The sequence below is a fragment of the Anticarsia gemmatalis genome, chromosome 8 (genome assembly GCF_050436995.1).
Source record: "Anticarsia gemmatalis isolate Benzon Research Colony breed Stoneville strain chromosome 8, ilAntGemm2 primary, whole genome shotgun sequence".
In the NCBI taxonomy this organism is placed as follows: domain Eukaryota; kingdom Metazoa; phylum Arthropoda; class Insecta; order Lepidoptera; family Erebidae; genus Anticarsia; species Anticarsia gemmatalis.
The window spans coordinates 11,392,942-11,419,058 of NC_134752.1; the positions used below are offsets into that span (position 1 = coordinate 11,392,942).

Genomic DNA, 26,117 nt, shown 5'->3' on the forward strand with positions numbered 1-26,117 from the left:
AGTTATCGTTTTCTATATTTCTTAAGGAACATTTACTAATAGGTGCACTCTTGGAGTACCTCAGAATGCTATAAACTCGCTTAAACACGATTTAGCAAAATCTCTGAACGTTTCGTATTGACAATGCAATTTTAGTTAATTCGATATTTGGGCGCGAGCGGGGAGCGCTGAGCACCGACCGCGGAGGCTCCGGCGACCGGCTCCGACCAGCGTCCGTCGAATATTAAACTAATTATGAACAAACCGACCAAGCCACAACACAAATTAAGTGTTCCACTCCATTAGCCCAACTAAATATTCTTATATAATACTACGTACATTGTACATAGCAAAGTATAAAAATAGTGGTATCATTTAATATTCTTAAGCTCATCTGTACTTTTGGTACCTACCATGTTTTGATCGAGTGTATATCAATTTTCCAGCTTAGGTATCAGTCGCGTGTGAAAATTAGAACACAAATGGAATTCCGTGTGAAATAATACACTCGTAAATGTTTTTCAAATTGTTTGTCAAACTTGAGCTATCGGAATGGGATTTTAAAAGGCGTCCTCCCTCCCTCAACCCCTTCCTGTAAGGAGTTTTTAATAAAAAAATGATGAAAGCCGAGGTCGGAGCGTCACGGTTGGAGGGCACTCGACGGCTCAATACAGGCGATAGGTATCAAAGGAGGCCGATTTAATACGAAGGAATGATTTAATTACAAAGTCGCAACACGATCCTCTCTCTATTCCACGACACGGCGCGCACACGAAGATATTGTAAAGGTCCCTGTATACGTAATGAGGTAGAAACACATCATAAAAATATATAGTGTATAATCTCTAGTGTTCATAGTCTAACAGTAACGAATTATATTAAAGGACTTCAGTTGCGACGGCGTATTATTCTGTGCCATTTTTTTAGTTTCATTGAACTAGTGTTTAATTAACATTTAAAGCGCTTTACGGTAGACACTTTACAAAACGTTTCATTATATTTATACGAATTTTATTTGGTCTCCCAATTTGTAATATTTATTTTCTTGGAATTTTCTCTAAAGCCGTTGTGTATGTGTACCTTAAAGAAAAAGCCTCAAGTTCAAAGGGAGATATAAATGAGAATGTTCACTCCTTTATGTAAGGACCTGCTGAATTTTTTATAGATGCCTCCGCCGTATGGTGTGTAGAGTGCCTAATGAGTTGTCTTTGACGACTTAAAACTTGTACGTTGAAAATACGTTTTGTCTCCCGGCCCACACACGGATAAAAGTGCATCGTTTATTCCAGAATATGAAAGCTTTATTCTCAAAGGCTCGCCAATGAAAACGTATTCTTAACGTTAAGTTAAAACAAAATACTCTTGTGAGCGACAGAAACGAAGAAATTAATAAAGGCTTAATGCCGCTTTGTCTTCGTTTGAAACACAATTCTTTGCGCTTTAATCATCTCACTAGTACGTAATTCAAATTTTATTTAAATTCTGACTTTGTTGAGACTAAATAATACTCGTCGCATTATTGAAATAAATAAATAAATAAATATTATTGGACAACTCACACACGGTTATTTGATTCCAAACTAAGCAGAGCTTGTACTATGGTAACCAAATAACTGATAAACATACTTATATACCTACTTCTAAATACATACTTATATAGATACATTAACATCCAGGCTCAGAACAAATACTCGTGCTCATCACACAAAGATTTGTCCCGGGTGGGATTCGAACCCAAATAGATAGATAGAAATAGATTTTTGGATTTAGATGTTTACTGGATCAGTAAATAACGTCAATTGTCCGTTAGTTACCGTCCCATACTGGGCAATTGTGATACCTCTCCCGTGGGTGGCTTCAATGAGCGGTCAGATATCGATTAGCGCCAGTGACGGCAGGTTGGCGATAGCTTTATTGTACCCATCTATGAGATGCTAATCGTCCTAATGCGACCAAGTCCTACGCTTTACGGCTATTCAACAGTCAATCGTTGTTGATTCTAATTAAATTTGTAGACCCGTACAAGATAATTTGTTTGAAAGAGTAGAGCGTGTTTTATTGATGGCCCGAGTGAAGTGTATTCTCTGAGACGTAACACATTATAATGTTTCTAAAAATAACTTTTTCCTATAATAATTCAGAGTAATTACACGTTTACGATTATAATCCAATTAAGCTCACGAAATTATGGCAACCCTGAATCAGTTGTTCGGCGTCGGCGTGCTTCAAAGAGGAATTTATTATTTAAAGTGAAAGTTATTGAGTTTCGCTAAGGTTAAGTGAGCCTTTTGACTCGCCCCGTCTATGGAGTGGAAGTGGTATGAGGAAATGGTGTCGGCTTCCTCTTTATATGCTTTTTAATATCAATGAATTATCATCTTATATCATGTTTAATGTACTGAAAATACAAAAATAGTACGATACGCTCATAGAATGTTACTCGTTAACGCTAATTAGATTATGTATCAAACAAAATAATTTTGAAACAGAGTCTACAAACTTTAAACATACGGCATTTTTGTAATAACTTGCATTTTATCAAGACATCTATTTCCGACTAGCTGACCCGTGCGGCTCCGCGCGCGTGAATGTCGTGCTGTTGCATTCGTTGCAGCTCACTTAGACCTAGATACTTTCAAAATAATATACCTACCTACATGAAAATGCTTTAACAACTTTTTCGCTTTGACCTATCCTTCTGTCCGTACCCGTCTTCTCTCATGTTCCTGTCGGCGCCCGCGTACCTACCTGCTATGTAGCGTACGCGTATGGAACCGCGCTAAAGTTCTTCACCCGCGAAAAATCATGTAGGTATCTACGAAGATGCGGCCGGCGCGAGCGCCGCGTTAACCATAATTTTATGTTCATAAGACATTGTAAGTAATTTAATTTTACCTGTCGTCATATGATACATAATGCATAAAATTTATGATTGACATAATTTAAAAAAAAAATAAAACAAAAACAAATAAGTTTGGTGCATGTTGTAAAATGGATTGCAACGCCATCTATGACGTGTATGTGTAAACTCAGGTTCATATTCATGAAATAATGCAGTTTGAAATAAAATGGATTGCAACGCCATCTATTATGTGTACCTATATGTAAACTCAGGTTCATATGAAATAATGCACTATGAAATAAAATTAATATTAACTTATACAAAAATGTTTAAAAAATACTAAAAAAGTATTTTGAATCGTAAAACAGTCACAAAAAGTCATTGTATCCGATGAGGTTTGATCCCAAATAAAATAATGCACTATGAAATAAAATTAATATTAACTTATACAAAAATCTACCCAAAATGTTTAAAAAATACTAAAAAAGTATTTTGAATCGTAAAACAGTCACAAAAAGTCATTGTATCCGATGAGGTTTGATCCCAAATAAAATAATGCACTATGAAATAAAATTTATATCAATTTCCACAAAAATCTAAACAAAATCCATAGAAAATGTTTAAAAAGTACTTTGAAACGTAAAACAGTCACAAAAAGTATAGTCTCCGATGAGGTTCGATCCCACACCAAAATGATTGTTAGCGGAACAATAAACCAATGCGCCACAGCAACACTTAATAAACGTGTCAAAATTATCGCCTATATTTTTATGTTACCTGTGTACGATTTTTACTACATATTTGCAATTTTCTAGAAAATTAAACAATTTTATGCGATAAAAAGTATCCTAGAAATTGCTCCACTACTTATTCTATGCATATACCAAATTTCAGTGCATTCTATCCGGTAGTTTTTACGTGATAGCGACACATACAGACGGAGGACAGACAGACAGACAGACAGACAGACAGACAGACAGACAGAAAAGAAAATTATAAATTGCAGATTCGGTATCAGTATCCGTTACTAAACATCCCCCATTGGTTTTTTTTTAAATATATTCAATGTACAGAATTGACCTCTCTACAGATTTATTATAAGTATAGATTACCATTAAATGAAAACAAAGAGAAATTCAACACATGTAAATAGTAGGTACCTCGTATTACAGTGTGCAACTTGACTTCAACTAGGAAAGGCCAGGTTGTCTTGCAAAGATATCAATCCATTAGGAGTTTGCCTTGTCACTTGAGATCTCTGAATATCTCTGCAGCAAGGTGCTTCTATACACAACACAAAGCGCCTTCATCAAGTAATTCTGTAAGTGGGATTCCCCATTCGCCAAGAATGACCGAGTCAAAGAAGTATTTTTCTTTAAATAAACAACCGTCTTACAAGCTAATGACAGACCATGACGGTTTATGAAGTCTGTCGTACAAAGGTAATCGTAGTTTCCCTCTTTTTGATTTGTTACAAAAGCTTTTGATTACTTATTCTCTTTATGTGGTTATTGAATTATTTATGCAGCGACTGTAGGTTTTTACGTTTATTTTTTAACGAGAATACTTAATAGTGCTGTTGTAACCGTCAATTATTGGTTTACTGCATAAAATCAAATGAGCAAATAAGATCTAGTTCACCACGTCCGTGTGAATGGTTGTTTGCGTTTCGTCATTTTAGCCATGACACGTTGCAGAATCTATTTTCATTTATCATTATATTGCTTCCAGTTGTATGAAAAACTATAGCAGTAATTTCCCAATCGTTTGTAAACGTATAATGTTAGGTATCTGTATCTCCCAGTTGATTACGCCCACCTGGCGTTTAACTAGACAAAGTTGGATTAGTTTCGGCTCATCGTGCTGCCAGCACTCAAGCTTATGTTCAATAACTTTGATAATATCCACTGGAGAATCGTCACTCTACACATAATAAGCTCTTTGACTCATATGCATATTTTGATTCATCAAACGTCTTGAGGCGTTTCCAAGTAAATGTTTCGGTAAACAGTGTTCCTTTTCTAGGAAATTGTCGCCATGAAATGTGGGACATTTTTCTTGATGAAAGTCAATTAATTATGAAGTCAATATTCGTTTATATTTTTAGCTTCGCCAATCAATACGCCGACAACGTTTGTTTGAAGCAAAATATTTTAGAAGTTAATATGCTTATGTGCCCTTTGCACTTTTGAACACTGAAAGTAAAATATCTCTATTTTGTTCTAACGTCACTATTGGGTATATAGGTAGAGCAAAAGTACCCTCAAAATGTAAAATTTTTAACCAGTTCTTGAAGACGTATATCGCGAAGCACTTGAAATCACGGTACGAACACAACAATGCAATTTAGGCGTGGATGTCTACCGGCCCGCCTGCTGCATTATGTAGATTGTAGCGCGGCCGCCGAGCCGTCTCCAAACTGAGTTTATCACATCGAGCATTGCCTATTCAATCTCCCGGTAACATCTGCCTGATGGATAAAAATGTACTGCCACAAATGTATTTTTATTTAAATGGGTTTTGTTGAATAACATTTTGTATAAAGTTTTATTTTGATGTGCTTGTGGATTGGATTGAAAAGTGCCTGTCTTATTTTGGTGAAAATGCACTAACTTTTGTTATTTAGAAATTATGTAATAGTTATTACTTTATTTTGTGCTATTTCCAAATAACTCTGAATAAAATAAAAATATTGGCTGTTTTTGAATGTATTGTCTGTGGTAGGGAAGAGCGTTTTTTGCAAGAAAGTGAGACTTGGTTTCAGAAGTAACTTCTTTAATGCGAAATCAATGACCAGATAGTTGTTTTACTTAATCTAAACTAGGTAAATTATTCGAAAGTAATCTCTTTTATAAAAGCATATTATTAACCTTATTTATAAAGATAATCACAAGTAATAATAATCACAAAACATTAATAATACAATCAGCGAATTCTTTACGAAAACCATATCGTCGGGGATAGTGCAAATCCACGTATTTTTACCAGATTTTTTATATTCTACTATATATTCTTTTTTTTTTACTTTTAATGTGTAATTGGGTTTAATTTTTCTAGGGATAAATAATTGATACTTTTTATATAAATGTTATGCCGACTTATGCCTATAAAATAAGGAAATTAAAAAGTTTTGACTTCCTCGTGTAGAATCAGATCAAACGCAGATACGCGATACGATTATCCAATGGATTTGCACTATCCCTGACGATTTATACATAAGACCAAGCAATAAGTACTTTACTATAATTATTTTATAGGCAACTAACAGCATACACGATGGTCTACTAAGATCTTCCATCACATGACTGTGCTGAAGAATATTTCTTAAACAGGAAAAAAATACTAAAAAAATCACCTTAAATCGGTCTTAACAATCACTGTACCTACTCAATACGTTATAATGTCGGTTTCATCAAAGTTTCTTCGTAATATGTACTAATTAGAGTATTATCGTATACTTAGCAAAAATCTTTTATAAACAATTGTTTATTAGACTAGAGCAGGATGTCGATAGAATCAAGTGTATCATCGCGATCGTCTAAACGAACGAGCCGGAAACTTCTTATTACTAGAGTAGCTTACACGATACTGCCGAGTGATCTCTACGACCCTAACAGTGGTTATACCACAAAGAACAAATTCACTTTTGTGTCAATGGAAATTGCAATATTTTAGAAAAAGGCTACTTTTTAAAATATTATGTTCAAGCTGCTCAAAGGCTTTTCACTAGGCTTGTATTTGTTTATATGTAAACAGACCTTGAATTGTAATCATTATCTGTAGAATGGCCACGAGAATGACGACTGTTAGTTTTTCGACGTGGTATGCAGCGGTTTCAGAGTGTTACATTTTACATAATAACTTACGTATTATTTAAAATTACCTGATAGTTACTTACGCTTAATTTAATTTCGGTAGCCTGTGGACTGTGGTAGACTTCTTTACAAGAGGTCTTGGAGGTTGACATATTCTTAACTAATTTTAAAAAAAGATGACCAGCAATGGAATATCTTAAATAATCAAACATGTACTGACTTACATGTTTCAAAACAATTTCAATTAACGAGTAAATACTACACATTTCGTTACACCGATGCAATTAGTTTTCAATAAATTCTAAAACTAAAGTACTAACACTACGTAGATAGTGATATAGCGAAGGAAATTGAGAGCACTTTATCTATTGCCGTATAAATGATGTTGCAGTATGAGATGAATGAATACTAAGAATTTCTTGTAGCTCTTTCCAGTGCGCTTCTCAATGTACAACTACAAAGTACTAATCTTTATTTCTTAGTAATATTTACCGTCATCGCTCTCGTTCTCCTCCTGAAATAGATGAAACACTATCAAAGCAGATATTTTCTTTGTACCACTGCACTTAGTATCTTTGTAGAATTAAATTATGTCAGACTTTAATTACTCTTTATAGTACAACAAAAATGGCTGTTTGTTTGAATGGGAATCTGTGAAGTTCTTAATCTTATCGTAAATAATAGTTTGCTGACAAATATTACCAACAAAATTTTTGAAAAGTGATCATTTATTTACAAAAAAAATATTTCCATTGTTTCAGGTAAGATCCAATGTCAAATGTCAAACTAACTTCTCAAGGGAAAACTTTTCCTCATTGCACAATTACGGGGTAATGTTAGTCTGTCACCACACTAATCGATTGATTATTGTTAAAAACTTATCGACTGACAACTAACTACTATTAATAAGGTAATTATAACGTTGGCCAATTGTTTATACCACTATTACTGGTCAGGGTTAAGCTTAGGTTATTATGGATTGAGTTAACGACCGTTTGGGCCATCTTTAAACTTTTTAAATGGAGATACTCACATCAAAATCAAAGAACGTCCTAATATCTTTAGCCAGAGATTTACTGCACTCGCTCGACACTTCGTCCGACAAATCAACTTCCACCATGTCCTTGTTCTTCTTGTCTTTAATAAAAAATACAACACAGTTTAACTTATGCCACTTTATGAAATACCATAAATTATAGTATTCATAGGACCCGGCATTGTTCTGCCTGAACTTGTTGCATAAATGTTTTGTTATCATCAATGAATACAATCATGAAATATCTAATTTGCCTGCCTCCGTGGCGCAGTGGTTTAGGTCAACACGCCGCTACCAATGCGTCAGGAGGTCGTGGGTTCGATTACCACATGGGATAATTATTTCTGCGATTCACAAATAAGTAATTGTTTCGGGTTTGGTTGTGCTTTGTGTCCGATGTATGTATGTTTGTAAAAGTTCTCGCGACACAAGACCAATGAAAAAATATATAATGCTTTTTTTTCAAATGTTGATTTGTGGCCCTTTTGTTTTAAAGCAACGTATAATATGTAGTGAATGCATTTCTTACCTGGTTCGCTCTGTTCCAAGTCTACGATTTGCATCACGACGTAGTGCTTGCCGTCCTCAACAGTGACGATCTCGTCGTATGTCACCGTGTCAGTTGGCGGTGCCTCGGCTTGCTTTATAAACTCGCCATTGCTTATTTCCTGCGAAATAGTGATGCTAGTTGTTGATTAACTATCATACTTTTTAATGTGTAAGATGTGATTAGTTATAAAAGGTTTTTCTTTTTCTACTTTTAATCAATTTTGAAACCTTATATGCGTGAAAAAGATAACTTAATGTATACTTATGTACATAGTTTACACGACGTTTATTTAATAAATCAGTTAGTATATTATTAATAGCTATATAACATTAGTTTAGTTAATTTTTTTGAATTCCTTCTAAAAACCCAGTGTAATTTGACCTATACGAAAATCTTTTTAACAAGTTTCAAGGCGCGTACACCTGTGACTGGATGTAACAAAAAAAGGTCTAATCCAACGTATGCGCGAGTCTAGAAACTGGCGCAAAGAAATAATTGTTCCTAAAAATGCTCTCTTGTAAATGCAACATGGCCATTGGCCACCCTTCAGTGAACCGACCGCGTCAAAGATAGCTTGCCATCCAGTTTTTTAAACAAATGAGATATCAATATCTTACCTTCTCTTTCACAACATATTTCTCACAAATCTTCTTAGTAACTTCCTCTTGTTTCCTGACAGTCTTAGTTTCATGTATCGCCACGTGTTTGACCAAGTTGCCCTTTTTGGCGTATCTCCTTCCACAGTGATGACATTCGTGGGTCCTTTCCCTAGGCTTAGGGGGCACGTAGCCCGGGTTGTGATATAGGTTGATGTGTCGACAGAGCAACGATTTTCTCCTGTAAATTAGATAATTTATAGTAGTAGTCCTCCTAGCCGATATCCGGCTACGGCGGTCAGTTTCATTGAAACTGGTCATCTGTGCGGACTTTGTTTATAGTGTCCAAGTGTGCGGACAATACACAGGTACACTCTCTATTCCTTAACTCTCATAACCCCGTGGGACGGATAGTGACGAGGCCGGCGCTGGGGTCTTCCAATCGTCGCTTCCACGCCGCCAGGACATCTTGGCGGAGCTCTGCTCTCCGCGCCTCGATTTCTTGAGGCGCTGGCAGTGAGCCTCCGCCTCGGGCCTCCTCGCGCCATGTATAAAGTGACGCGAGGGCCCCCGCGTCCAGGCGCAGGACCTACGGTTTTACGTGCTCTCCGAGGCACGGAGGTCTTAGTTGAGTCTATACAGTCTTCATCTGATCACGATTCCGCAAAAAAAAAAAAAAAAAAATCTTTTAACAACTTTTTTTGCATTTCCGTAGTTATAGTCACTCACGCACACATTCAAGCGACTCGTAGCTACGCGACCGCGCGCTATCGGCGATGGCGGCGCGGCGAGCAATGACCTCACGCGGGGTCTGACTTAGTAATAATAGTTAATGCAAGTTGATACTGATTTCACATAATACCTTCAGCCTTGGACTAGCTAGCTTGATATTTAATAATCAATATTATTCTATGACAAGTGCATTCAGTAGGAAGAAGGCAATACATGGAGGGTCAATGATCTTAGTTAGCAACGACATAAAATGCAAAGAACGTAAGGATATAGTTAGCTTGTCAGTAGAACGCACTGCCGAAGTATCTTGTGTAGAACTCGAGCAGCATGTTATAGTATGCATATACCGTCCACCAATGAGTGACTTCAGTTTGTTTGAAACTATAGTGGAAGATATATTAAAGCGTTTAAGTGTTAGTAGCAAGTATGTGGTTGCCTGTGGTGATTTTAATGTTAACATATTGGAGCAGTCCATCACTACCACCAGACTGATTACTCTTTTCAAATCATTTGATCTTAAACATCTTTTTAATAATCCAACTAGAATTACCGAACATTCGGCCACATGCTTGGATAATATGTTTAGCAACTGCGTTTGTCTAGACAGGGTCATAGTTAACGATTTAACGTCAGACCACTGTGGGCTGAACGCCGTCTTCTCTAGGAAGAACGTTATCAAATCTAACACGATAACTTTTAGACCTATTACACACAACCGCTTGACATTGTTTAATCTTGAGGTAGCCGCCAAGATTTCCAACATTGATATTACTCAGAATGACCCAGATGATCTCTATAAATCTTTGTTTAGCGTTATTGAATCTCAGTTTAATACGATTTTTAAAGAAAAAACGATCGCTAAGGAAAATACAAAACTGAAATTTTGCGATTGGGCGACTGTAGGAATTTACAAAAGTAGAGCTAGGATGTATGAGCTGTATGCCATGAAACAATACAATTTCAATCCAGGTTTTCTTGAATATGTTAGGAATTATTCAAAAATCTTTAAAAAATCTTGTGCCGCTGCTAAGTCTTTGTATTTAAGCAACAAGATTAAAAATTCCAACAACACAATAAAAACAACTTGGAATATTATCAATAATGAAACAGGACGATCAACACCACCCGATCACGACTTCGAGTTAAATGTTAACAATCGGGTTATTACAGATAGCCTAGGCGTAGCTCAAACATTTAATAATTATTTTTCCGACATACCAGTCATTACGACTAGTTCCTTAAATTCCTCTACCGCTAAAGCAGGATCATTACTTAGGAGCAATGTGAGTCAGTGCAATGTCTCATTTTATTTTAAGTATATAAACCCCTCTGACGTAATCAGAGTATTCAAGTCGCTTAATTCCAAAAATACTGCGGACTTGTGGGGTATTTCTGTAAAGTTACTTGAGAGTATTATCGCTGAAATAGCACCTCATTTAGCTGCAACTTTTAATCGATGTGTAGATGTAGGTGTGTTTCCTAATTTAATGAAGCACAGTAAGTTAATTCCTCTGTTTAAAAACGGATGTAAAACTGAGCCCAGTAACTTTAGGCCAATATCCATCTTGCCTGCTATTAGCAAAATATTTGAAAGGGCTATATTAGAGCAACTAGAAAGCCATTTCAGTTTGTATAATTTACTCCACAGCAAACAGTTTGGCTTTACAAAGGGTCGATCTACCATCGATGCAGGGGTCACACTTATTAGACATATTTTCGATGCTTGGGAGATGTCGCAGGATGCTATTGGGGTATTTTGCGATCTCTCCAAAGCATTCGATTGTGTTGACCACAATACTCTTTTATATAAACTTAAGTACTACGGAATTGGGGATGTGGCACTTGTCTTACTTGCATCCTACTTGTCCGAGAGAGTGCATTATACAGACATAAATGGGTCAAGATCCACTGGATCTGCGGTTAGTCTCGGGGTACCACAGGGCTCCATCCTTGGTCCGTTCCTTTTTCTGGTTTATATTAATGATTTGCCACATCAGGTACAGGATCTGTGTGATATCGTACTATTTGCTGATGATACGTCGCTTATATTTAAAGTAGATCGTAAGAAAACTGATTTTGACGATGTAAATGGTGCTCTTACACAGGTTCTCAATTGGTTTACAGCCAACAATTTGTTGTTAAATTCAAGGAAAACCAAATGCATTAGATTTACCATGCCCAACGCTAGGAATCTAGGTACGAACGTAGTTCTAAATGGTGAGGTATTAGACATGGTCAATTCCGCAACCTTCCTAGGTGTAGATTTAGATAATAAGCTTCAATGGGGCACCCAAATAACAAAGCTCGCGGGCAGGCTCAGCTCCGCAGCCTATGCAATAAGAAAAGTAAGACAGTTTGCTGGTGTAGATGCGGCAAGACTGGTTTACTTTGGGTATTTTCACAGCGTTTTGTCCTACGGTATTCTACTTTGGGGCAAGGCGGCTGATATAGACACAATTTTCGTAATTCAAAAAAGAGCAATTCGCGCTATTTACGGCTTAGGAGCGCGGGACTCTCTGCGGGAGGTATTTGGGAAAATAGGTATACTGACGGTGGCATCACAGTATATTTTTGCGAATTTGATGTTCATCAAACAAAACATCAATTCGTTTGCTAAGAATAGTGACATGCATAACATTAATACCAGAAATAAGCACAAATTAGTAGGTCCCTGCAATAGATTGCAAAAAGTACATAACTCATTTGCAGGTCTTGGTGTTCGGTTGTATAACAAACTCCCTGGCAGTGTTATGGATCTTCCCCAACAAAAATTCAAAGCAGTTGTTAAAGATCATCTTATTAAAAGGGGTTATTATAAGGTTGACGATTACTTAATGGATAAGAAAACATGGGATTAGTTAGTTACGCGTTCTACACAAATCAAGATTAAATATCTATATATTTATACATACATCTTTGCATTGTATAAACATTAATCAGTCATTTCAACTCTGTAACAGAGAGGTATTGCACGAGTCTCAGTGGTATTCATTATCTTTTTTTTCATTGAAATGGTGGGCTCCCATGCTAAGGTTCGTCATGCTCACTAAAATGTCATTGCTTGCGGCGGCGTCGTCTGCCGGGTCACCCCCTTCCCTCTAATATGTGCGAAGGGGGTGATGGCTGGTCCACGCGTCATACTCGTGAACGGGTGCTGCTTGGGGTGACTGGTCGTCCTGGGTGTGGTGACTGCCATAATTTTAAAGTAACTACGTTTCAATAACTGTACTTCCTTTACCACAGCATGCTCTTGAAATGCCTCTTATGATTTCATTACTTATATTACTATGTGGGTAGATGCTCCCATCATGCTTCCAATACTATTTATATCTTGTTTTTTTAGCACCTTAATATATTGATTTAATTTAATTTATGTTATGACCAAAGTGTGTTCGGTAGTGTTGGTAGGTAGCAGCTACTTACATCATCAATGTTTTATACCAGCATAAATATTGTTAAAATCATTTGGCGATTAAAAAGAGTGGCCAGGAGTTTCTTGCCAGCTCTTCTCATTGGCCCTACCTTCCGAACTGGCGGTAAATTCACTCTCTGTATCATTGACTATCATAAGTGTCAGCACTTGACCTAAATGAATAAATGATTTGATTTTGATTTTGATTTTAGCAACTACTCAATTAACGTAGATATCCAATTAAAGTACTTTTTTTAATTAATTACCTATACAACGTAGCGTATCGCGATTTTGACTACAGATGCATCGAACAGACAACCATCCTACACTAAACACATACTGATAAAAGCTCCCTTAATTTACTAATTGACACTGACTGATCGGGATTAAGCATTTGGTCTTACGACACCCGTTCACACGAACTATGAATTTTTACCGACTGGCTGATTTAAGACATTTTTTTTTTAAACATTGCATATTAAATCATACCGACAAAGGGCGAAATTCAACAGCATAAACACCGACAAATAGAGCCGATCTTTTGGCGGCGTCGCGCCGTGCGCTTTGTAGTTGTAGTGTTGTACCGCGCTAGTGGTGGTCGTTTCTTTATATTCAAATGTCGAAATATCGATAAAGATGTATAAAGCTGTTGAAGAGTCAATATGTTATTACTGTCAATTTGGCCATTTTTGTTCACTTAATATTTACTAAAAATAGAGTGATGAGAGATGACCAATTAGATTTCACTTAACTAGATCTTTAGCGTGCCAATGTTATTCATTTGCGGTGCTCAAATATATTACGAATAACTAAACTCTATTTTACCGAACCATATCTGCCGAATATAATATTTAATTATTATGAAAATATAATAAATACCTGAACCTCATCTTGCAGTGGTCGCAAGTGAAGGGTTTTTCGCCAGTGTGCACGAGTGTATGTGCCTCGAGGAAACGCCGGTATCTAGCTGCGTAAGGACACATCTCACACTTAAACGTCTTCTCTCCTTTATGCGTCTGTTGATAGAAATACAATCAAAACAATTACACAAACACTTATGATTTCTACAATTCAAAATATGGTAGAAGGAGCTGGTATAAAACTTAAGGCCTGTCTTTTTGATCACTTACCCTCGATGTCTGAGGTACATTTAGCGGTAGTTTATCTATTCAATAGCGTTAAAAGTCATAAAAAAACGCTATTGAGTAGATGTACTCACAAACCGGGGGTAAGGATCCTTTTTAATCGCCAAGTAGGTTATTTTTTTTATTTTATGCGTTGTCTTCTCGGCGTATGCTTTGGTATTGCATGTCCTGCTAAGCTTAGCTTTAGCAAAGACAGTACAAATCATAGGTGGTATTAACATTACAGATATATTTTTTCACGCATAGTATCTTTGTTTTTTGTTTTGAAACAAAGTCCCTCATACTCTCTTCCCAATAAATTTACCTTTATTTTGCCACTATCACTTAAGTTTCAAACAATCTGTCAGTAAAAAATACATAACACAAAATTACGCAATTTCTATCCAAGTAACTAGAATATAATTGATTAAAGTTGTACCTTAGAATGTACTCTCAAGGAGTATTTATCTTTGAAGATATTGCCACATGTTGTACACCTGTACAGCATGTTGGTAGTGTGTTGTGTCTGTATGTGCCGACGCAGGTCCCACTTGCGGCCATACGTCATAGGACACAGCTCGCATGGAAACACCGGCCGCTCCGATACTAACATAAATGCATAACAAATAAATATGTAAGTTTTAAAAAGGCCTTATCTCACTTTACGAAGATGTTAAGATAAATGCTTTTCGAAGTACCGACCATTTCGAACAATATAAACTCAGTGGAAACCAAGTGAGGGTAGGCGTAGAAACTCGCGCCACAAGGAGACCACGCTTAGTACCTACATCAGTCAGCTCGTGACCACGGTCGATGAAATTCGTAGTTGGGTAAACAAATAAAGTACCTTTAATTTTCAATCGCGTTTAAGACCCGTTGCATTACAATATTATGTACAAATCGCGAGAGTTTAAAATCGTTAATTTTAGTAATTGATTTATTGAAAACTAGAAAAAAAAAAAAACCTGTTAGGGACAACGTAGTTTCTTGCAGTTAAATTAGGTTAAATGCACTATTGAAGAGATTTTTCATCTGAAAATATTCTTAGTAGGTATACTTGCCATTATGTGTATATCTGTGCGTTTTGAGCGAGTTAGATTGTGTAAAGCATCGTTTACACTGCTCACATTTGTACGGCTTCTCGCCGGTGTGCGTGCGGAGGTGGCGCTTTAGCTTGAAGTTATCCGGCGATGAGTATGTGCAGTGGGGACACTGCGAGCAACAAACAAATGCGTTAGGATAGTGTGAAATCTTAAAAAAGAAATGATGATCACAGATACATTGAATCCACGGAATAACCACCTGAATCAGTCATGATTAAATATTTTGACAAACCTGAAAATTTCGAAAACATGAGTGACTGACTGAGTGATCTATCTACGCACAGCCCAAACTACTGGACGGGTTCGGCTGAAATTTTGCATTCAGGTAGATGTTATGACGTATCCGCTAAGAAAGAAGTTTGTTCAATTCTACATAGATTCTAATAGATAAAAAAGGACTAAAAGTTTGTATGAAGTCTTGCACAGTTGGTTAGTCAATGAAACTGCCGCCGTAGCCGTGTATCGGCTAGAAGGACATTAATTATCTTGATAATGATGTATGTCGTTATCACCTGATAAGGTCTCTCCCCGGTATGCACGCGGTTATGTCTGCGCAGTTTGCTGCACTCCACAGCCTTGTAGTCGCACTGCGCACATGCATACGGCTTCTCTTTACTGTGCATGTAGCGTACGTGAGGAATTAACTGACCTGCAAATATACAGGTACATAGAAACATAGTTATACAATCTATCTTTAATTTCAGTTTCTTAAATCTTTTTATTAGTGTGTCAACCTAGTGTCAAAGTTGTTCAAGCCGCCCGAAAGGCCTTTGACATGGCTGCACGACTGTTATCTTAGTAGACAACACCCGGGACAGACATTTTACGTGCTCTCCGAAGCAGGAGACGCCAAGCTCAAACTCCAACTGGCTATGAACGCCTCCTTGATAAGACTTACTCAAAAAATATATTTTACAACTATCATTGTAAGTTCGCGGGCCCTAGACACGCTCGCGGACCCCCAAGGCTTCATTGATCACAGGTTAATAAACAATAAGTTAAACGATACAGCCTCATTCCACCTGCCCACAACTATACGAGACAAAAGACAAACCTTCGCTTGCCCTGCAGCATGTCTCTTTGATTATTTTATCGCAAATAGCTTATGACAATGTTCCAAACCACAAAGTTTTTGGAGCGTACTATAGCCTATAAGCACTCATAATATATGACTATCGTCAGTAAAACCGTCTGTGCCCACTATCCCGTAGCATACCATGACTATAACGTGCCGGAAAGCAAACCAATATTCTCTACTTAAACCACTAAAGTGGGTCGACAGCATTCTGAACCCGTTTGCAACCCACAGACCTTAAAACTAGAAATGATAAATAGAAAAAGCTTACCACTGCTATTAAATCTCTTGTCACAGTGTCTGCACTTGAATGGCCTAGCACCAGTGTGCATGTTCAGATGGTTCTTCAAAGAATAGACTGTCTTGAAACCTCTCTCACATATTGAACACTTGTATGTATTGTCCAAGTTATGAGTTTTCAAATGACGGAGTAGAAGATACCTGGACAGAAAAAGACAATCATTTCAACTTTAACAGACTCAAATAAGAAACAAACCTGGTAGAGCTATTTGTGGATCTCTCAGATAATAGTTGTAAGTAGGAAACTCCAAATGCAGGGGTAGTGGCATAGAAACCATCTTAACCACTAAAGATAAAGATAGATTCATTTTTTGATATAAAAACTATCTATGTTAGCAAGTGTTGCAGTCTGTACACTTATTTGTTCGCAGCGAAAAAGGAATTATACCTAGCCTTTAGCTGATTTATAATATGCTGTAAAATATGAATAAAGTTTTACATACACAGAAATACCCAACAATAATATAGTTAATCTTCTTTTAATTTAACCCTTTTCTGTCCCACAGACCTGGGCATAGAATGTGAGAGAAGTATAGAAAATATTTTAAGCAGCTTAACTAACCTCTTTTGAGTGGAATAAGAGCATATAGAACATTTCAAATGATGTTTAACATGCCCAAGAAGCTTAGGTTTGCGACCTCTTTTCTTAGAATTCTGTTGATCTTTGCTCCCAATCTTCTTTTCATACTCTTCTTCATTGCCTGGTTCATCCTGAGAGAAGCAGATAATTATGTTAACACTTCTTTATATAAAATTCTCAAAATCTACATGGATTGTGTTTAAGAGGACATAGGCACAAAGGGGGATAGAGATGAATGCAGAAAGGAAACATGTGTTGACTACTAATACCATGATGATAATTTGAGTAGTAAATCAAACTAGTTCATAATATAATCATAAAAGAAATAGTCAATCAATGCTTGGTTTTGAACATCTAGAGATAAGTCTTTATCTTGTATTTTTTAGTGATAATCTCATCTTAAATCTTTTTAATAAACTTTTACCCCCAGATTCTGAGGTACATTTAGCAGTAGTTTATGTATTCAATATTTAAGTTCTTATAAAAATGACAGTTTGAATAGTTGGTGATTCATTCTTGAAATAGTATATGGCATATAAAATAGACAAAGTCAATATAACACTAACAACCCACTACTTTATAGACATAAAAGTCATTATTCAATACACTATGTAGTAAAACAAGGTTGGCTTCTCAGATAGAGGAATTTGAAACCTAAGGTAGGTAAGTAGTAGTAATTAGTAGTAAAATCAGTCTTATTTACTTACCTCATCTTCTATAAAATAAATATCAACAATTTCGTTAGTTCCTTCTTCTTTAACAATCACATAACTTTCTTTGTCAACACTTTCAGCATCTGAAGACACCAGGTTTATAGTTTCGTATTTGTCAGTGTTTGCTTCCATTACTACTTTCCTGCATGAAAATGTATAATAATAAGTAATTGATGTTGATATAGAATGATAGATAGATACATTTAGAAGTGATTAACATCTAACCTAACTTTAATGTACTGAACTGGGTCCAACGGGTGATGATGATTGAAACATTGGTGATTGCATAGTAAACTAGTCTTCAACAACATATGTGCTCCTTTTTCATACTTACAATCAGCAAATTGAGTTAGCTGCAGCTAAAGACATTGGCTATTGCTACTATTACTTATTCTGTGCTATTGCTTAGTCTATCTACGTCAAATATAACTTTCTCCTATTTCCTACGATCATAGAGCTTCATTAGGTCTGATAAATCTAACTAGAAATAAATAAAATTATTTTCAGGGCGTATTTATCAGTTTCAAACGACTCGGACGTTTGCATGTACTGTAAGCGCAATAAATATTGTTTTCCACTTCAGCGACTGAAATTATATTCAAAGAGATACATTATAATATAGAAAGATATTACTTACAAACCTGTACCTTAAAACAATCAATCAAAAGCCAGCAGAGGGAGCCACAGCCCACAAGAGAGCCAATATCGGCGCCAAACTAGATCACTCAAATCCATTGTCAAAATGGTAACATTTTGGATATTATGTTTTGTATCATGGCAATAATTTTTCAGTAATCATAAAATAGGTAAATTAATTACTTTAAAATTGTGAAGTTATATTTGAAAAAAATATTTAGCGGTACTTCTATCCAGTTATTGTAAAATATATACCCTAGGTATAAAAAATATGTGAAAGGAAGATTACTGAACCGACATTGTTTACAAAACAAAGTTATGTCATTGTCAACAATACTTGTCAAATCGTCAATTCAGTTGACTCGTTGGCGGGATGCACGTTACTATTTTTAAAAGTTAAAAAGTGTAATTCGTGAAAACATAATTTTTTAATTATCAAGTTGAAAGTTTTGTAACTGAAGATAGTGACTGATTTTCGCGCAGATTATTTTTCTCTTCATTGACTTGTAAGTACCTATACAGTATTAATTATTATTAAATTCTCATGAAGTTAATGGGCAATTAACATCACAATTCGTTATCATAACTTGCTTATCTCCTTCTTAGTAAAGCAGGTAAATCTTACTTCTTATCATATAAGTGTATGGGTTAATCTAGGTTATAAAATAAAAATAGCTTGTGATTCAGCTCACGTTTTATTAGCTTCTAGGTATTTCTCCTCTAATTTATATTACCTTTTAGTAAAAAAAGGTTTAATTAGTTTTCTCTTCAAATATTCAGTTACTTAATTTTTTTGATTGCTTATAATAAAATTTCTTCATTCTAAAGCATTTAAAAATTAATATCTACTCAATTACAGGTAAGTTCTTTTTTGAATATTTTTTTTACATTTAGTTTAAATAGTATTTAATTTAAGTAATTATGTATGTAGGTATAAGCCACAGTGAATTGAAAAAGTTATTTTGTGCTAATCATAAAAAAATTGTTTAAAAGGTTGATTTCTTGACTAAAAAAAGAAACATTGTGGAATGAGCCCACACAATCTACTTAAACTCATCTAGGTATCTTTACCGGTTGACTATTTTTACAAAAGGTACTGGTTCTGTCTATATTGGACAGTAATTATAATGAACAAAGTAGAATTTAGTTATTGTTAATTTGGTGTTAATTCTGTATTATGTAAAATGATTAATCATCTATGACTGTATTACCAATTTGACTATTTAGTATAATTGTTGCATTCATGAAAAAATGCATTTTCAGATATTGAAAAATGGAATGAAACATTTTAATGCATGTTTATCTCCAAAATTAAATAACACTCCTCAAGTGCTATTATTATTTTGTACTGTTTGATCATATATTTTATGTTCATCATTGTGTTTGAGTCAATGAAATGCACAACTATATTTCATAAAACAAGAATCAGTAGAAACTCAAGCAACTATTCTCCCATATTGTTGCTCGCAAGTTGCTTGTATCGGCGCGATCACATTCTTGCTTGAATTTACTTAGTTGCGCCAAGTACGGCTCGCCCGAATTACTATTTCAATCTACCTGCGTCTTTCAAAGACGCGACTGCGAAGAATATGACGACAATATTCTATATTGCAGTTGTTTGTTATATTATTTCTCAAGGTTTTAATATTATGAACTATTTTTAAAAATAACCGTTTTTTACGATATCGTTGAAAAGTGTGGAAACCTACGAAAGCAATAGTAAAAACTTACTACGATTGGACTGATAACTTTTATTGGAGAGACTATTTTTTGTATTTGTGTAGAGGTTACGTAAATAAAGTGATTGGCATATTATAGTCGTGATTAGCATCTAATCTCGGGAAATATTCGCAAGAACCATGACACCTGCTGTCGCGGTAGAAGTCGGCAGAAATATTTCCTGTAATATACAAAAAAACGTTCACTCATAAAGGGTTGTCGATGTTTCAAACACTTCTATCCCCACTTGACGTAACAATCACGTAATCTTTACGAATTACTAAGCTAAACGAACTTAAAAATAAACGAACAACGACTTCATTATTCTCTCATTTGTACAAAGTAAAGCTCGGTTCTCTTTTCCTGGAATAAACACGTATAACTTATATTTATTTCTATGTAAATAGAGGAAATAAAGTGCGACTCTTGCTTCGCTTCCCACGCACTTGTAAAGTTCAAGTGAGGAAAGCTCTTTATGTTTTATTTGTTTCGGAAAACTTTATATATTTTATTTATCTCATGTGCACTCTTTAGTGCATTGATGGAAGTTTTGTACTTACCACAAGCCTTTTGCGAGAAATCTATCTTTAGAATCCATATTTGTTTTATGCAACGTTTGATGCATCTTCTGTTTTTGTGCTTTTCAAACTATCGTATTGCAGATCATTCAGTTTTCTATATCCTCTGGTTCATTTTATGGCATTGTTTAACTGTTAAGATTCCATTGACGTAATGTACCCGAAATGAGTCACACCAATGATTTTTGTTATGAGCATATTTAAAAACTAGGTACTTCAAGGATAAAAAATCTGTTTTTATTTTTTTCGTGTCTTCAAAAATGACCGAGATATTAAACGTCAAAGTATGGCCTTCGCGCTAAACTCCGGCGAAGCGGCCGCACGGCCGTGTGACGTCATCTCACGACACTGCTATTTCGTCAGTACTTGCCGATACCTACATAGGCTCGTTGTGCTCTCGCGGTTTCGCTTTAAATAATTTGTTTTGCTTATAGGGGACAAACAAAATGGTTAGAAAATATTGTATTGTTCCTATGTGTACTAACTCCAGTGAAAAAACACCCCAAAAATTGTTTTTTTCTGTACCATGTAAACTGTTTTATATTTTTGCAAAAGACACCTAATCTAAAACTTAAAGCCCGGTTCAGATACTGTCAAGCGCAAATGTTAAATAGAAGTTTATTGCCTTTTGAACACTTCCTCAAGATCAAGATGCCATATCATGTTCATACATACCTAGCAATGAACTTTTACCTAACAGTTGATACTATTTAATAAGCAGTTCAATGACCTCACAGGCGGCGGCGAGCCGAGCGCGGCGGTTGAGTTGGCGTTGGTTTTTTGTTTTGAAAAAAGAACCCATGTTTATTAAATCTTATAATATCAAAATTAAAATGTTAGTTTAAAAGTTCTCATTACACACCCAATCATATAAGACTACCTACCTACAGAGTAGATTCATGCGTTCATATGATAGCCATCAACCCGACTAAAGTCAGAGGCAGGGGTGACAACTTTGTTTTTTTATAATATTATTTTAAAACTATGTTTTCCAAATCTACACTTGGTAGGTACGTAACACTCATTATTTGTAATGCCAGTTCTAACAAACTTTCAATTTTATTGTTAACTACACACAAAAATATTACTAGTAGTATACGAGTTCAACTTTCTTTACCTGGGTCTAGTTGATGATTGTGTGCGTGGCGATCGAGATCGAGGATATCTTATTTTACAAAAAACACGATGATTAAATTTATAACACATACACATACTCAGACTCTTTAAATATTAAATGCAAATCACTTTTCAAATCAAAACTCCGCATCACCCGCAGTCGAACAAGCGTGTCTGTTGCGTCGTGACGTCAGCGCATAGCGCGCGAAGCAACGCAAATTTAAAAAGGCAGTGAAACTTTATTACGCTGTAACTTCGGTAATTTTGATCCGATTTTGATAAAACAAAAACTTTTATTATCAGCATAAGTACACAAATTAAATGCAGTATGTTTAATAGTCATATTTTGATGTGCTGGTGTGACTCATTAGCGTCTACTTTTCTGACAGTTCATCTTTACAGAAAAAAAATCTAGTCTAGAATCGTAGTATGGTTCAGGTAACGATGAAAGCTTTTTTCTTAGATATACTTACCTACGTAATGTAAAATGTTTCCTTTCTCAAGATTTGCCGATGAAAGTAAAAGGCAAAGATTTGTAATAATTCGCCTTTTAGTTTAAAACATAAATAAGAGATAGCAGTCTTAAACCCACTCAGCTCTTATAAATAACTGTGAGTGCCTCTAATTACAACTCTGTTCCCTAATAGTTTTTGCTTTGATGAATTCTCATAACATTGTTATGAAATAACGTTTGATAACTGCGAATTTACGAGAGCAACAAGATATCTATATTAAATTTACGGACAAGTTGATAATAAGAAAAGCGTCTCGCCTAAAGGATACTCTTTTACATCAAACGGAATGCACTAACGGCAGGGCTGACAGCAACATTTTTCTTTTCTTTTCTCCATTCTCATTTCTTGGTTATTGCCGCCCCTACAAGTAGAAGCTAAGCAGTCACCGTTAATAATCCTCTATTAGCTAATCTTTGTTTACGTTAGGGGATTTTTATTAGCTTTAAACAAATTTATTTGTACTGCTATTATACTAGGGGAAAAGCACCGATAAACGGTACCTGTCAGTTTATTAGGCGACGTAATAAAAAGCTATACGTCAAGTAGGGTGATTTAATTGAATTAACCATGCATATAAATGAATTTTGATGCAAAATTTATTTTGTATATACTAATTTTGTAAATACCTTACTACATTGTTTGCATTTACGTATATTGAATGCTTAGGTTTTATGATTCGAGTTACCTTTATAATACAGGGGCGGTGAATCACAGATATTATTATGTTAACAATTTACAGGCATTAGACATAAATGGATAAAAACTACTTAAATCTTTATTCCACCTTTGTATTCCTTATCCATACTTCATACAAACGTTAACTAACAATAGAATTGAACATAAAACAACAAACATTTCCATTCAAATCACGATTTGAATACTGCGTTATTACTCTATTAGGAGCAATAAAAAGGCGTGTCCGGTTGTCGACAGCCCTGCGGTGTCAATTCGGCCGCTGAAGGACGGCACAAGATGAAAGGCTGTGAGCCTGTGTTCGGCACAACAAAGCGCTTTGTCTCCTCTCACCCTTCGCGTTAAGTTTGACTCGTGGTTCGAAGCCACCGACGACTGTGACTGGACGATTTACACGCACTGCTTTATGCATATGTTTGCATCATTCTGCATATCTTACCGCAAACGATGGTGCAGGATAATTGGTTGACACGGAATAGTTTTCGTTCATGACTTCTGCGGCCTATAATTGAATTGGAAAAAGCGGTTTTGGGATATGTAACTGCTAATTTATGTTGATATATTTAAACTACCATCCGATCCCTATTAACCCATTTCAGTCATTGTTAACTACGCTTCATAACAGCAGTAACTAGTTACATTTAAGTTTTTACGTATATTATGCCAAAGCTCAATAACGTTTTAAAGATCGCTTTTAAATGCGTTTTATCATTTAATGAGCTGGAACTATTTATTTTTCATTAAAAACAGTCTACATTTAACCTTTGAGTCCCACGTTGGGCGCCAATAAAACGTACAAAGGCGACAAATTGTCATTGTATGAAGCTTTAATTCGAACCGTATGCTTGATGATGATAGCGCGCGTACAAAGAGAACAGAAGTAATAAAGGGGTGTCGAGTGTTCACAAGCGGCACAACCCCGACCCGCCCCAACAAACAGCGAGCGATACTGCGCCGCGCTGACTCGCCATACATACATCAGCAACTTTACGGTTGACCTGACAAAATGTCATGTGCATTTTACTTAAAACTCGTTACTCGACAATTTACATACAAACAGGCACACGTAACGCACACGCGACTCGCCGGCCAGGCTAGTTCCGGCGCGCAGCCCACCACCTGACATGTTATCGTTCCAATGTTCAGAGGTCAAAGAGCGGCGCGCGGTTTAATCGCAAAGAGACAACTCAAAGTGGAGCGTGCAAATTCGAGGTCGGGCGGGAACAATAAAAGTGCAGGTGGACCGCGGCCGCCCCGCGCCTCCGCGCCTCACATCAAAGGGGAGCTCGCGATACCATACAAAAGCCCTAATGAGACAAACCCGTGGCGTAATCGAGGCGACGGAAAAAGATGAGGCCCGAGAGGTACGAGGCAAATTTTAATAATTGTCAAAGCGGCGGCGCCGATCAAACGCGAGGGGGTGCTCTCCCACCCCCGCGTCGCCGCCGCCCGCTCCCCTCCTCCGCGCGCTCGCACCTGTGACGTGTGCTCACCGCGGGCCTCATTAGCGCTACTGATCTAATGCGACTTCGAACTTCGCCAGCGACGTCTAATTAAACTTAAACAGAATTTCAATTTTACGACTGAAATTTTAATACTTAAAGCCGGAGCCGCGGAGGTTCCGCAAAGGAGGCGCGTTCAAAGGCAACGCCGTGCACGTTTTCGCAGATATTAAATGTGTTGACAATTTAATTTTTCATTTCCTTTAGGCGGCGGCGGGCGGCGGGCGGCGCGCGCCACCCGCCCGCGGGACGCCCGCTCCTTTGACGTCGCGATATTGTCTTTGTGCGGCGCGTGGGGTGAGTGGGGCCGTCGCCGACGGAGACTTTGTCGCAATACAATGTGTATCAATAAAACTTAGGATTGGCTTTTAGTGGTTGCACTTACGCTTTGTGAGGCGGCGCTCACCCTTTGACATTATATGTGGGGCGCGCTGGCGAGTGTGCGCCTGTGTGCGTGCGTGTCGGTGTGCGAGCGAGCGAGTGTGGCGGGAGCTGAGTAATAATGCAGGGCGAGACGAGCCGGCGCCGGCGGGTGCAACGCGGGCCGAGCACACACGCGCGCGGTTTATTAATATCAGCGATCGCAGCGCGTCGACAAACTATTGCGTCGCGGTGTTCGGCAGCCGCAGCCGCGGATCTGCCGCCGCCGCACCATCCGCGGCCCGCGGCGCTTTATGAGCCTCCGATGCGCTGCGTTGTGTCAACTCGCACACAGACACAACTTAATCACTTCCTGAAATAATCATCGCAAAATGGGATTAATAAAGGCCCCGCAATGACATTTATTCCATATTGTAATGGTTGAAATGTTTAAAAAGAAGTATTTATAATTGCACAAAAACAGGCTTCCCACGCTCGAACTTTGATGATGAACAAAACCAAATAAAATTACTTCAAAACATACTGTCTTCAATCTTCCTAGAATGCTTGTGGTTTATAAAAATGGGTAATTCTTTTGAACATGTAAAGCAAGTCTCGTGTTCAATCAGATCATTCGTTATGTAAACTGTCGTTTGTATAGTTTATAGTTGCTTTTGCAACATCTTTGATGTGTCAGTTTTTCAAAGAGAACTAGTAGAAGTTACAAAACGCTTTAGTTCATCTGAAAAAAACTCGTAGAGCTTTCATCCTTTGACCGTAACTGAGCCGCTAATGTATTATTGGGATTGCATTCAGCGCCCGCCGTGGCATGCATGTGGAAAATATCATCCGGCCCCAGCCGAGGGGTCCTTTGCCATCCCACAGCGCTTGCTCGACTGACCATAAAAAGTATCCACATTTTTGTAATAAAATTACCTGTTTTAAAAGGACGTTACTACCGAGATTAAGGCGCAGAGCGATGTAGTTAGTTGCCGGCGGCTGATCAAAGGCTTCGCCGGCCCAATCACAGGGCTCACATTGGCCTAGCTCCGCCCACTTTTAAAGCCACGTGCGGCGCGCGCACCATGCCGTGCTAAATTCTGACAGTTGCTTATCGGCTGCCGCTGGCGACGCAACGTTC

At 37.0% G+C, this 26,117-nt stretch overlaps 2 protein-coding genes across 2 annotated transcripts in view; one reads left to right on the forward strand and one right to left on the reverse strand.

The window, feature by feature from the left end:
* LOC142975095 (axin-like) overlaps window positions 1-26,117 on the forward strand; it is an 87,207-nt gene that overhangs the window by 12,414 nt on the left and 48,676 nt on the right. The gene's annotated exons all lie outside the window — the stretch shown is intronic.
* On the reverse strand, window positions 6,183-26,063 carry LOC142974911 (uncharacterized). Its single transcript, XM_076117482.1, has 12 exons — window positions 26,014-26,063; window positions 17,852-17,999; window positions 17,127-17,275; window positions 16,536-16,705; window positions 15,702-15,838; window positions 15,148-15,298; window positions 14,526-14,692; window positions 13,842-13,978; window positions 8,840-9,059; window positions 8,202-8,340; window positions 7,670-7,773; window positions 6,183-7,150 (listed from the first exon to the last, which is right to left on the reverse strand). Exons 1-12 carry the CDS (start codon window positions 26,061-26,063, stop codon window positions 7,115-7,117), a joined length of 1,608 nt encoding a protein of 535 aa, XP_075973597.1. The 3' UTR covers window positions 6,183-7,114.

Excerpts from the sequence above, each read along its gene's own strand:
- LOC142974911 (XM_076117482.1), bottom strand. The coding sequence starts at position 26,063 with ATGGTGCGCGCGCCGCACGTGGCTTTAAAAGTGGGCGGAGCTAGGCCA. Across the intron at positions 18,000-26,013 it reads GTGGGCGGAGCTAGGCCAAT|GAAAGTAGTAATGGAAGCAA; the intron begins GTGAGCCCTGTG and ends ATTTTCATGCAG. Across the intron at positions 7,774-8,201 it reads CTTGGAACAGAGCGAACCAG|ACAAGAAGAACAAGGACATG; the intron begins GTAAGAAATGCA and ends TTTTTATTAAAG.